The sequence below is a fragment of the Geospiza fortis genome, unplaced genomic scaffold (assembly GCF_000277835.1).
Source record: "Geospiza fortis unplaced genomic scaffold, GeoFor_1.0 scaffold40, whole genome shotgun sequence".
Taxonomy (NCBI): domain Eukaryota; kingdom Metazoa; phylum Chordata; class Aves; order Passeriformes; family Thraupidae; genus Geospiza; species Geospiza fortis.
The window spans coordinates 6,817,865-6,832,088 of record NW_005054297.1 but is presented as its reverse complement, the minus strand read 5'-3'; the positions used below and the strand labels follow the sequence as shown (position 1 = coordinate 6,832,088).

The 14,224-nt window shown below is 34.4% G+C and overlaps 1 protein-coding gene across 4 annotated transcripts in view; it reads right to left on the bottom strand.

Moving 5' to 3' along the window:
- The window catches only part of LOC102036116 (protocadherin-7), a 269,399-nt gene that overhangs the window by 241,771 nt on the left and 13,404 nt on the right, over window positions 1–14,224 (bottom strand). The window contains exon 2 of one of the 4 annotated variants that reach the window (XM_031055209.1): window positions 94–1,328. The exons of the other annotated variants lie outside the window; for them this stretch is intronic. Within the exon in view, the coding sequence (XP_030911069.1) occupies window positions 1,218–1,328 (111 nt within the window). The 3' untranslated portion in view covers window positions 94–1,217. Of the gene's footprint in view, window positions 1–93; window positions 1,329–14,224 lie in introns of those variants that run through there. 4 annotated transcript variants of the gene reach the window in all.

The window sequence follows — 14,224 nt, the reverse complement described above, 5'->3', positions numbered from 1 at the left end:
ACTTTTCTTTTTCCTCAGAACACCATTTCTACATTTATGTGTACTTTGAAATCTCTACCACAGGATGACAATTAAGCATGCTGTGCAGGGCCGGGAGGTTACTGCCCCCTGTTTTTACCAGCTGCTTCTTCCAGCTCTTTCCTGTTGGAGGTAAGAAACTCCCCACATCTGACAGGAGAACCATATGTGCACTTACTTCTAAAGTGGAATTACTTGTCTGAATGAGTCCTAAAGGCAATTTATCCTTAAAGTTCAGAAACCAAAGCCCCTGTTAACAAGGACAAACAATAATAATCAATTTACACTTCTCAAATGGTTTCCAAGGCTCATTCTTTAATGCTCAGGGGCTAAAATGTGGAACATCTGATGGTAAATAAATTGTTCCTTTTCTACTAGATCAAATATTGACATATTTTACAACATATCATGCTGTCTTATGCAGTTAGCTTCATCTGTGATTATAGACAGCATTGTGACATATTAAGATATCATCATGTTGCCGATGCAGATAAGTGTATATATATCATGCTTTTAGATTTTCTTTATTATTCTTCTGAATGATTGTAACATATTTCTGCATCCAACTGTAGGTTATACAGAAGCCTTCAGGAACTCTGTTATAAAAGATTCTATGACTATGTTTGATACAATTTGACATTTGATATAACATCAGAAATAACAACTTACAGATGTCATTCAGCATAACAGAGCAGCTAATAGCATGGAGTAAATGTGAAAAAATACACCTTAAGTCAAGCCAAATAAAACCAGTTTGATAAATATCTTTTCTGGTATGAGTAGGTATATGTAATTATGAACAATCTCTCCTGACTTCATGAGAATTTATAAACAGGTGCTCATCCAGATGACTTTCAGGTCAATGTTAAGACTTCCAATGGATTTGCTATTCCAACTACATTAGGTCCTGAGACAGAATCACCAATTTCTGTCTGATCCTCTGTGCTGCCTCATGACACAAGCCAAAACAATGAATTTGAGCCAATAATTTTACTGCTTTGAAAACATGAATTTTTATTACTATTATGACGAAATTATCATTAAGACTTAGTAACTTGAGGAAAAAATGACAGAAAATCAAAGCTCACCTTACTCCTTGGAAAAAACCTTAGAATATGAGGTAATTAAATAATTAGATGGTTGTGTGGCATCTGTCTGAGACTGACTTTTCTTCACAGCAGCAGATATGGTACCGTGTTTCAGATTTGTGACTGAAATGATGTTGATAGTACACCAATCTTTTCTCTATTGGTAAGCAGAGCTTGTGCAGAATCGAATTTCACTTTTCCCCTCTCTGCCAGCAAGTAGGCCTGGGGTGAGAAAGAAACTGGGAGGAAACACAGCCAGGACAGCTGACTAAATCAACCAACAGAGATATCCCATGTCTCATGATGCCATGCTCAGCAAGAAAAGCTCAGGGAAAGAAGAAGAAAAGGGGGGGAAGTTTGGGGTCATGGCATTTAATTTCCCAAGAAACCACTACTTGTGATGAAGGCGTGCTTTTGAGGAAGTTGCTAAACACCTGTCTGCCAATGGGAGTAGTGAATGAATTCCTTATTTTGCTTTGTTTGTGTGCACAGATTTCACTTCACCTACAAAACTGCCTTTATCACAATCTTCAAGTCTTCTCATATTCCTTTTATTTTCTCCCCCTCCATGGAGAGGAGAGTGAGCAAGCAGCTTTGTGGGTGCTTGGCTGCTGGCTGGGGTCATATTGCAACAATGGCAATTTATAGTAATTTACTACAACTAAACAAAAATCAATTAATGTTAAAGATGTAAACCTCATAAGAACTTCAGCATTACTGAAAATTTATCAGTGTGTGATACTTGATACTTGTAATATCAGTGTGTAATACTTGTCTTTTTAAATCTAATATAATTTCCAGGAGGGTAATGTGTGATCTTAACTTTTTCAGTCAAAAAATACCCTGATTTTGTCAAGACTTTTGTTCATAATAAAGGTTCTTACATTGCATGACAATGTCTTTCCTGTTAAAAGCTTGTAATGCAATGCATTATGAATAACTCTCACAAAAAGAAAACCTCTTAGATTTCAAGCAATTTGAAATTAAATATATTTTCCCATTTAAAAAAAGAAAAAAAAAGGAACTAAGGGATACATTTGGGCTTCTATACTACTGCAGTTGGCTTGTTACAGACAATTTCCCAGCTATTTGATGGATGACTTGTGTGTGTACAACAGCCTGTCTAGTATAAGGCAAAAGGGATATCAGGATATATTCTAATGAGCCATGTTCAAGGTTAGTAGCACACACACACCTGATACTTTTTTTTCAAGCATTGCCAACTGTTTTCATCAATCCCAAGCACATAAGTGGATAATAAAGATTGATTAAAACCAGAAGTATTTGAATTTGAGCATCACGGGGTTTGGAACGGCAGAGCACCATAGTCTCACTGAACTGCTTTATGGGGCTAGAATTACCCGTATTTCATGTACTGCTCTTGTGAGTTTTATCCATTATGAGGTTGAAATACGAATTTTATCTATTTCTCATATATAATCCTCAATGTATTTTGGTTTCTAAAAGCTTTCATACTTGGGCAGATTCTTTTCCTCCTAATTTGCTCCAGCCATCTAGGAATTATCTGAGTGTGAAAGAATGATATTTAAGTGTTTTTTTTTTTTCTCTTAAAAATGATTTAATACTTCTTTCCTTAGGTATTTAAGCATGCATCAAACCCTGATATTAGCAGTTGTACTATATTTTTCTACTGATAGTAGCCATTTCAGAGCTTTTATATCTGCATTAACCCTAATGCATTTTTATTAGCTTATTGCAATGGGAAATTCCAATTGTGCCTCAAGAACTGAATGAGAACCTGTCAAAATATTACATTGTAAGAATTTCCTGAGGTTCACTCTATACCACCAATGCCTGCTGATAACTACTTACACTCTCTTCAGGGACTGCTCTCAGCATCTTGTGGTACCCATGGCCATCCTGAGATAATGTATTTCCCAATGACAGGAATTTAAGTTCCTACACAACTGTAGGGATTTCATTTTTAGTGTTGAGAGAATGTTTCAATTGCCACTTTGCAGGAAAAGATGTAAAAGTATCACGGGACATATTCTACTTTCAGTTATATAAATGTAAATTTAGAATATTTTTTCTAGTGTGCTTTTATACCTAAGCTGAAATGAGCATTAGAGTTCGTAGTTCCATTGGTAATATTCCTACAAAAAGCAGTGTAAAGTGGTTAGTAGGAAGTGCTGTGGGCATTATTTTTCCCATGAGATTTTATTTAATAGTCATATATTGGAAAGAGCAAAAGAACCCAGATTCTGTAGAGCACTGTAATCAGAGTAGCAATGCTGATATTTACATTAGAAAGATTTATTAAAAAAAAAAACCAAACTCAACATTTTTTAAGCTTTTAAAAGAGGCTCAAAAAACCAAGTTAAACTTAGTTTAGAATAATCATACTTGCCACATAATATTGCAGGTTTTTTTTTTTTTGTTTTACTTTGCTTTTTTGTTCTTGTTTTCACTTTTTCTTTAAGCTGAGATCTGAAGTCAAAAACAATGATCCTACAAGTAATGGTCTGCACAAAATCCCCAGCCTGATGTTTATGAGTCATTTTTCTAAGTGCATGCAAAAAATATATCACATTAAAAAATATGTGTGAATGCAGATACTTAAAAGTCTACTTGATCTTTTAAGTCTATCTATATTCAGTCAGCATGTGAAACTTCATTTTCCATATGGAAATATAGTTATACATTAGCATCTTGGCATGTAGCTGCAATACAAAATTTTTTTTCATTTTTAAAGAAGTCCATTACTGCAATAAACTAAAAGCTTTCTGAGAGGACAGTAAAGTATTATTTTTAGTAGTAAATTGTGCAGGGTCATGGCACAATCTCATTTTCTGATAAGTGAGCCTCCACAGCACTAAATTATCTGCATGACCTTTAGTACAATTTTGGTTGATGCCAACCAGCACTTGGTTCCCAAGAGTGCTTAGCCACAGTTCAGCAGACACCACTGCCCAGGAATCATTCCCAACCCATAGCTTGAATCCAGTCATTCTGTTCTGAAGCGTAAGAGAAACGTGGTACCTAGTCTGACAAAGAACAGGTATGATCCTATGGATTAAATTATGTTAGTTAAATATTTTTTGGCATAAGAATGCAAAACGCTCAAAAAATTATTGAATAATGTTTTAAAATGTCTGCAGCAACTGTAGCTGCATCCCCCAGTGCCTGTGGATAAAAGCAGGAAGTAGCCATTGCTGTATTTTATCAGTCTACCTGCATATTTATGTAAAAATGTCACTTGTATTTTTCCTTAAATTACTGACTAATGTCACAGTTCACACGTATAGAGAGAAAAAAGTCAAAGCCCAGTATGCAAGGTCAACTTTTAAGAAAGAAATTGAAACAAATTACATATATCACTGGTTACTTTAAAAGAAAGCAAAATCTCTACCTTTCTTCTACCAAGATAGCATCAAAATAAAATTTTACAGTGATATTACACTGCAGGGTACTACACAGAACACAAAAGGAAGATTGTCCTCAAGTAGGTCTCATGAGAGGATAAATACTGAAACTGCAATGAGTAATACACTAACTTCTCTGGCATCCTCTGGGAATGTGATAACTTGGAAGAGACTGTGCTGACATTTGTAACTGCTTATCACAGATACTCTATTAGCTGTTCTCTTCTACTGGACTTTGCCTGCTGGGATTACTGGAGAAGAATGGGATGCTCCTGTGTATATCACAGCGAATTTCGATCCCTTCCCAAAGCCAGCAGGCAGACACTTACATAAGGTGCTTGCTCCCTGATCACTCACAGAGGGTGAATGAAACACTTACAGAATTATATCACTTGCCAGAGTGTTTCCTTAGGTTGGTCAATGAGAATTTTTATGTTCAAAATTTTTAAATCATCAGAGAAATATTAAAAAAACAACACTTTTCATTAGCTGCTAGGAATGTAATGAATGATTTCAATGCATTGTACTAAGACTACCAGTAACCAATGAAACACAGCAGTGATCAACCAGTGCATAAAATTGTAGCCCTATACTCTGGTATATCATGCTTCTTAAAAAAAAACAAAACCCACAAATTAAACAAAAATCCAAACAGGAAGTACCGTGTCTGGTGATCGAGTAACATCAAACTTCTCTTTTTGAACAGGATCTGTATTAGCACATAAATTTACACACACACACAGTGTTTATAAAGTTTGTTTATAAAATGTGACATAACACATTTTACATGTGACATTTTATACTCTGAATGTTCAGCCCTGTAAAATATTATTGTATAAGTGAAGTTGAATACAATTGAAAAACACTTGTACTACAAATCCATTCAAGTTCCTACTCTCTCTGTTCTGAGATATTTCTCATGCCTCTTTTTAATGCAGATGACTTTGTTGTTTACATCATTTGAGTACTCTTCTTTAAAATAACACATTTTGCATGAATGCCATGTTTGATTAAAAAAATTAAGCTTTAAATGTCAAAATTATTATATCTATGTAAATATAAAACTAATGCACTTCTAATACATATGGTCATAATTTTTTTCTTTTAAATTATCCACTGCATGAGTTGAAAGGTTATACTAAAATAAATGCAAACTAGCTTATATACATGTGAAGGTGCTAAGTCTCAAAAGTTCCTTAATCTGTTAGCTTATGGAAAAAATCCAGGGTAATAACTTGTAAAAAATATATTTTTTTCCTTTTCTCATTTAATTAATAAAGTTATTGCCATAATTATTGCTTGATATTATTAAATGTATTTATTTTTCATTCTATTCTATATAATTAATATTTTAATTGTCATGCAGAATATCAATTTACATTTCATATTAATAATTAATTCTATAAAGTAAACAAAATTATTTAATTACATCAGAAGTGCCAAGCAAAAATCACCTTTTGATTATTATAGGACAAAACATTAAACAGTGAAAACCAGGGGTTTAGGAATTGAAAATAACTCTATTGATTTAACAGTAAGTCTGAGAATAAACAGCATATAAAAATACCAGCCTGAGGTCCTGTAAACACAATATTCATCAGAGTTTGTAGGACTGTGCCTTTTATTTTTTTTCTCTGTGTTTCACATGTGAACTCTGTTTCTTTGTTTTTAAAACTAGGATATAGAAATACTAAGCCATTGATACATGGGTGTTTCCTTTCAAAATGTGCACAGTTCAAGATCAGAGAAAGGGATAGAAAATATCTCTTCAGTTTCATATCTCTTTGAAAATCATCATCTTCACTTTACAGGTCACCTCTCCCCAGTCTGAATGGTAGAACAATTCTATATCAGCAATGCACTGCTCCCCAAATAGTCTTTTGCTAGAACAGAAATCTGCACTGAGGCAATAGCTTGGATCCTCAATGACTTCTCCAAAGCCCACTAAACAAGGGACTAATAACATAAGAGTGACGACACTTCCAATTATGTGCTCATTCTGGCTCTTTGTCTGTTTTATGTCCCTATAGATGAAAAATCCAGGAGAACAGGAATCAAGATGCTGCCTTTTACAGTGATTGACATTAACTTCCCGTAATGTTAGAGGAAACCAGTCACAAGGAAGGAGTTACACGGTTTATAAAATTCTTTTTATCAGTCTGAGTTGTATAGACCCCTAAAAACTCATAGACTAGGCCTGTGTCTGTGTGCTGAATGCATTTGAAGAAATAAGGGTTAATAAAATTAAAACTGATTATTGAAAATCCAGGCAACCTATATATTATGTTGTTTGGGCACAAAGAGTCTATAGGTCACATATAATCAATTATAACATAACAACTACATCCTGGTATCCTGCATAAGTTATGTGAAATAAAGTGGTTACACAATCTACTAGAAGAACCCAGGGAACTGAGTTTCTGCTCCTTATCTCAGACGCTGCTAGAATCTGTAAGCACGTCTGTCACAGCACCTTATTCTTCACAAAGACAGATCCATTGATGGACCACATAGCCCTCATCTGCAGCTAGGCAAATACTCATCAAGGACATATAAATCCATCCCAGCTGGATGGATCTCTCCAAACCATTTCAGCTAAAATTCCTGACACACCTGTCTCCCTGTTCAGCCATTATATTCCCGTGTCCAAATATTTCCAGGTTCATTTCTGGTATTTTCCCTCCCAGGGGAAAAAAAATGCATACTTTTCATCTTTTCACTTGAATCTCCTTGATCTGCCTCATGACTTTTTCTATCTCATAAACATCAGTTTTTCCTCAGCAAAGAGAAAGCAGAATATAACTTTGAATGTACAGACACAGATTTTGGAAGTATATTCATCTGACACTCAGAACACTATAGTTGTTCTGTTTTCAAGCCTAAAACTTTGTTTGTTAGACCAACTGCATTACTAATTTTACTTTATATTGTATTTCTACAAGTATAGTATCTATTTTAAGGGTAAAGAAAGATCGGTGGCAGAAACAGTTTTTATAAAGCCACCATATAAATACCACTGAAGAAATTGTAACAAAACACTATAGTGTGTAATCACAAAGCCAGGATAGTTTGTTTTTTTCTAACACCCAGTTATCACAAAGTATTTTGCAAAAAGTAGGATTAATCTTGCAAAGAATTTTATTTCTTTGAACTTCCTTAAATTACCTTTCCATTTTCTTTGAGTTTGTGGTTGCTGTTATAATTAAGTTTTGGATATGACCATTGCTAGCGTTTCTAACTCATTACTGTTTCCCTTTTTCTTCCTGAAGAGGCCCAGCTTAGAGGAAAATTTACCAAACCTCTTTCATAATCTTCAGCGTCAACACTATGATGAAGAATAAAACAGTACGTTATTAAAATCTGATGTTCCTGCAATCCCAACAAAATAAAAATCCTGTATTTGGCACATTTATATACAGCTTCTGTGTCTGTATCGTGATATAAGATTTATCTACCTGCTATTTCCTCTTGACTATTACAGTTCAAGCTGTATTTGCTAGATAAATGCCAAATAGAGGACAAAACATAAAACAGTTTAAGACACTGTGGCTGCTGCATGTTATCTTAGTTATTATGAAGGCTATAAATACTTTCTAGTTTATCACTTTACATATTCCTCATTTTCTAGGCTTAGATAGAGAGAACAGAATCCATCAATGTTATTTATGACATGTGATGAACACTACAAGTCTGTTTTTCTTTTTAATTAACTTTGATGTTTACTGACTATAAAAATTGCCTAGGGCAAGAGGACAAAGCAAAGCATCAAAATGCTCTGCAGATGTGAGGTGAAATTAAAGCATGCATATATCCTGGTGGTGATGAACTCACAATATCTTGCATCACCATCACATAAGTGCTCGCATTTCCATAATTTGTACTTTTTACTTAAAATAACTAAGGTAAACATCTAATTACAGTTTTAGAAATAATGATATGACTGGTATTTTAAGAGAATATCTATAGAGCATCTTCATTTTGCTTGCTTTCTTAGTTCCCTCAGTCATTTTTCACATTTCCAAAAAGTACATTGAGGCAACAGGTGAGAGGGCAGAAGGATGCATAGCTACACTCCTTTAGCAGGCCTAGTCCCTGTGTTCTTATCCCCTGCTTCCACCACCAAATGCTTTTGTCTATGCCCCAACAATCAAAACATACAGAAATACCTTAAAATATTTTTATTATAGGTCTGTGTCATCATTTGTGTGGGTGAAATATACCACCAAAAAAAATCAAAACTTAAAACTGCTTTTGAAAAATCACAGGGCAGCTGGAATGTCAACCCAAATCAGTGACCTAGAAGCTGCCTAAACTGTTCCTCTGCTATGATCAATGGAGAGAGAGGTCCAGTAGACAGTACATAGCTAAAGTAAAGAGAATAGCTTGACTCCCTAAGGCATCTATTCCTCTTCATGTGAATTGTCCCTAAATAAGTAACTTGGGCTAAATGACCAGCAAGCTGAGGTGAGATAAATTGGCCTAAGGGCCAAAGTGCACCTTTAAGTAACAAACTTTTAAAAACATGTCCTTCATTAACATTGCCATTTGCACCTCATTCTTGCAGGAGAACTTGGTCTGATATACATACAGGAACGTAACAATTGTTCTGTTGCCTGAAATATTTTCATAGAAATGAGTTAAACATAATTCTATCACAGCTATTTTAATCTTTCAAGGGAACACAGAGTTAGAGTAATACAGGGAAATCCCTCTACAGTCAATATGTGTCAAGTTAAGCTTATTTCAATAGTGCTAAATAAGGCCAGTATGCTCTAATATTAGGATAAAATATCTACTATATTCCAATAATTAAACACAAACTGAACATACAAAGAAGGTAGAGATTTATTATCCTGTTATCAACATCAGTAAATAGGAATGTAATTCTTAAATATGTACTATAATAAAGTAAAAGGTATAAGAAATTTAGTAAGACTCTATGTTCTCAAGAGAACCAAATTTAAGCTCTGTTATGAAATCCATTACAATTCATACTTCAGTGTATTGCAATCCATCTCTATAAACATATACAAGATACATAATCTCATCAGGGTAATTTCAAACTGTCCTACAAAAAGAGTCCCAACATTTCTAAGAGCTGAATACAGTAAGCTTACAATTTGTGCTTGTTTGCACTTCCCTTAGGATTTACAGCACAACCAGATCAGAGAACCTGACTCTCACAACATTTTGGTCTCTGACTTGCAGACTAGAACCCAGAGTGTGGACAAAATTCTGCATGCAACAAGAGCACTTGCTCCTTTACTGACTTCTCTCCAAACTTGTAACATGATCATGAAGCAATAAAATGCTATTATCTACTTCCTATGGACAAGAAACCAAAGAGTGATATTAAGGGCATGTCTAGAATAAGGCAGAACTGAACATATGTTTAGGGACACTTATGACAGCACACTGTTAGCAAGGTTCTGTATTTCTCACATGGATTCTTTCTCATGTGGATTCTTCCTCTGATGAGAGGAAGATAAGAATATTTGATTTTAACAAATAATTTTAAAAAATTTAACTCCCCACACCTTGATGTGATTTCATTATTTTACAGTTATATTAATGCATTTATCTGCCAGTCATCATAAAACATCTACTATTTAGAACTACTCTAAGACTTTGAACAAATTAAAGCCCAAGGCATAGAAAGATTGTGATAATACTGCATCATGTATTACCGTAATTAACTAAATTGTATTACTGGATATTATGCTCTGTGGATGGTAGTTTCCAATGATTTTCATTACCTCTGCTCCATACTTTAGATGCTGAATATTTATTCAGCTTAAACTCAAATAATAGGTCATCAGAGTGTTTCTATTACTTTGTCTGTACCTCTCTTTTATTTCTATGACTGTAAAATGCCAACATATAATTTAATAATGAACTGCCAAGAAGATAGGTAAATGTTTACCCAGAGTTTTCCAGTCTGAATAGCTTTCTTTTAAATTCTCTTAGCCTCTTTTAAGACTGTGCGATAAACCCTTAAATTCTCTTAACCCACTCTAAGGCTGTGCTATAAACCATGAATCTATTCATAGCTGGGATCATTAATGAGTAAGTATATTCCTTCCTCTAAAAAGAACTGGCAAAGGCATAGCATTGCCTCATTTTCCCCCTTCACTGTCAATTACACACAAAGTCACAGAATAAGCTTCTCACAAATCAGGCTTCCTAGCTCTTGAATTATGGAAAAGTAGAGAACATGGGCACTATTTCATTTGTGCTCAAAATACTTAAGCCTCTTTTGGAAAGAAAAGGTTTCATGAAAGACAGAGGATTAGTCATAAAACGGACATAGTCTCTGTTTATTCTCTACAGCATAGGTCAGCCATAGGTGTTTTCCAGACTGACTGTGAATTTGACTAGGGGAATTTATTCATGGAAACAGAAGTCAACCTGAGTTGGGGAACATTTTTTCAGGTTTTGGTTGATTTGGGGTTTTTTTGGTGTTTGTTTTGGTGGGTTTTTTGGTATATGGATTTCTTTTTCAATTTTGATTTTTTTGTTGTTGTTGTTCCTTTGGTTTTATTATAACAGAAAGAAATCCCCTCTTCAGAAAAACAGTATCCAAGAAGTCATACAGATGTGCTGTTATTCCATGGGACAGGGAAAGTCTGCCAGTGAAGATCTTTACTGTCTTCACTGTCTTACCTTTCTTCATATATATGCAGATCTTAAAATATTTAAAGTTTTAGAATAGGATTTAATTATTAAAAATAAAGAACATCAAACAAACACAAAAACACCAAATAAACCCTAACAGTAACATACTTATACATTGACAACACTTTCTGTAATCCAGCAGAAGGAACAAAATTGAAATAATATTCAGTCTCCACATTTTCATAACATTTGATCTCTTATTGCAGTATCTGACTCTTACAGTATTAGAAAAATAAACTGGTTTGGTGGGAACTGAAACGAAAATCCAAAAGTCTTCAGACTTCTACTGGGAAGATGAGACTATAAAGGCAGAGCACAAAGCTGGTGTTAGAGGACAGATAATATAGGAGTCCATGATATGTTATATGTGAGTGAAATTCTCGTATATGCCAGCATATGTATTCTACTGCCTCCTCAGTAAAGGTTCTCTGTCCTAAACACCAAACAATTTTACAGATTGATTTATTTGGCTCTCAAAACAGCTTTCCATAAAGCCAACATATAAATAAATATTTTAAGGTTCTCTAGGTTGACTTTTTAAAATTGGAATCTTCATATTTAACAAAAGAAAAACTGGGAAAAAAGATTTTGAAAGCAATTTTTCCATCACAGGTTCTCTTTATTTTTTTCTGTATGTCTTAGTAGTAGTTGCCTAGTTTATGCTTCCTGTAAAGTCCCTTAAAAATCATTCCAAATATAAGCACAGAAAAAATAACTATGCAGTCCTACAAATACTGAAAGATTAAATTTTCCTATCTATCTGCCCCAGCATCTTAAAAGTGCGCTGCTTTTGATGAAGATGATAAGGAAGGTAGAGAGTATAAGTTTTGCTTGACAAAGTTATATACAAATATTAATTAATGAAAGACATTGCCAGAATCTAGAGCGTTGGATGAGTTAGATCTGGATGAGTTAATTCTAGAGTTAGAGAAAAATAAAAAATGACAGAAGTCCAACAATTCTCCTTTTCTATGAGAAAAGTCTTGCTCAAATGCTAGGCCTTTTCTTTTGGGAGACAAAATAAATACTTATAGATTCACATTACAGGAAAAAAAGAAAATCTGGATTTCCTTTTCTCATGATATCTTTCCTTTTCTTCCTCCAGATCATAGGCTTACAATGCCTTATACATGGGATCTACATTACAACCTATCATAAATGTACCTCACTCAGTAGCCAGATTGTCTAATTACTGAGCCAGAAATTCAGTGAGAACATATGCCTCCTGGATTTGCAATTTTTTCTTATTAATCTTGCAATGAACTGTAAACTGTTGGTTGTATCCTATAACAACAGCCTTGTAAATAATTAAACTGTCTTCTCTAAAGGTTTTATGAAAGTTTGAAGTGAATCTTGATTATGTTGAAAAAAGGAAAGACAGCAAAATATTTTCTTCAGAGATTCAAGGACTCTGAGACATGCCCTTGGTCCAGATTAGCATGGCTTTGATGATGTTCTGAAAATGTGAAAAAAATTACCAGCTCTGTGAGGATTTCAGAAAGGCTGAAGATTAATTCCCTAGAATGATAAAGATTAAAAAAAATGAAGTACTAACATTTCTAGACATGCTCTTACTCAATTGCTTCCCTTATTCCAGACTTTCTGCTGTATAATTGAGGATTTCTTTTCTCTGTTATCACCTTGAAAATTGAGCATAAATATTATAGATTAAGTATTCAGATTCTAATTTCTAATTTCTTATGGTATACAACTTCAGAATGCTGTCCAATTATTACTGAAATTCCTCTTTCTATCCATAATCCAAAAATGTTGTTTCTGATTTGAAACACTCCTGTTACCTGTGAATGGTACAATCTCAAAATGGAAGATGATCTACCACATTTTGATTTACATAGAAGTAGTCAGGGACTGTACTTTTAAACAAACTTGCAATTTAGACTTCAAGTGCTAGGTTCCTTTAAAAACTGTTTTAAAGCACTCTTGAAAGTCTGAAGAGTCCTTCTGACTTTCATTAATGCCAAACTTGCTATAGTATTTGCTGACCTTTTTTAAAGGACCTTTCTGTATGTGATTACGTGTTATATATACAACAGCATTCTGCACAAAACTCCTAGATTCCCTCAGTGCACGTTAAGAAATTCACTAATGTTGGTAAGAGCTACACATTTCATTATGCACAAAGAAACCTTCTCAAGCGTACTCATGTTAGTATTGAATTCTAATTGAAAAAGATCATTAGCAATAATAGAAAAATGTTCACTATTTTAACTTTCAGTAAAGGCAAGATACATTTTATGACTTCAAGTTCAGGGGCATTTTCTGACCATCTCTTACACTGACTTTATCAAGCTCACAGTGACAAATGCATGTTGTCATAATCCTTCATTGTCACTGTGTACTGCTGCCCTAACAGCATCCACTCTTGTAAAACAGAACTGCAATCAAAAAGTTCAAAATTAATAGCTGTGAAATCTCAAGCACTCATAAGCATGTGTTTTTATCACTTCCATGCTCTGCAGATCGGGTACTCTTGTTATTTATTATTTGTGACAGTGAACAATTCCCACTTGCTTTAGAGAAAAAAGCGAAGAGCTGTTTCTATAACTAGCAAGGTGAAAAGAAAGATTTGAAACTGTTGGAATCATTTCACAAGAACAATGTACACAGCCCAGAAGACAGTTTTCTTCCAGAACACTATAATGTGCTGACTACAGGCAGTATTTGCTATTCCACCCTCTATAAAAGCTGTTTAAAAGCAGCTTTTGCAGTGCAATCTGAATTTGTGATGCACCTGAAATGATGGAGTCTTGGTACAGTACTGGGTCTGCTGTGTGTTTAATCACCCTCATCAACTTCACACTGGAAAAATGTGAATATTTATAATGCCTTAATGATGTAATCTGCACATCTGCTATATGCAGTTACTATGTGATCTGTAGTTGATCCAGAAAGAACTGCGGGACCCACACCCTCAACAGCTAGTCCACACACACCAGGGGAGACTGAAGCACTGCCTCCTGCTGCAGTTTGTAAAACATGGTCCTCAATCCCTGAGATAAACCACAGAATATGTAATATTACATGTAAGTACTTCTT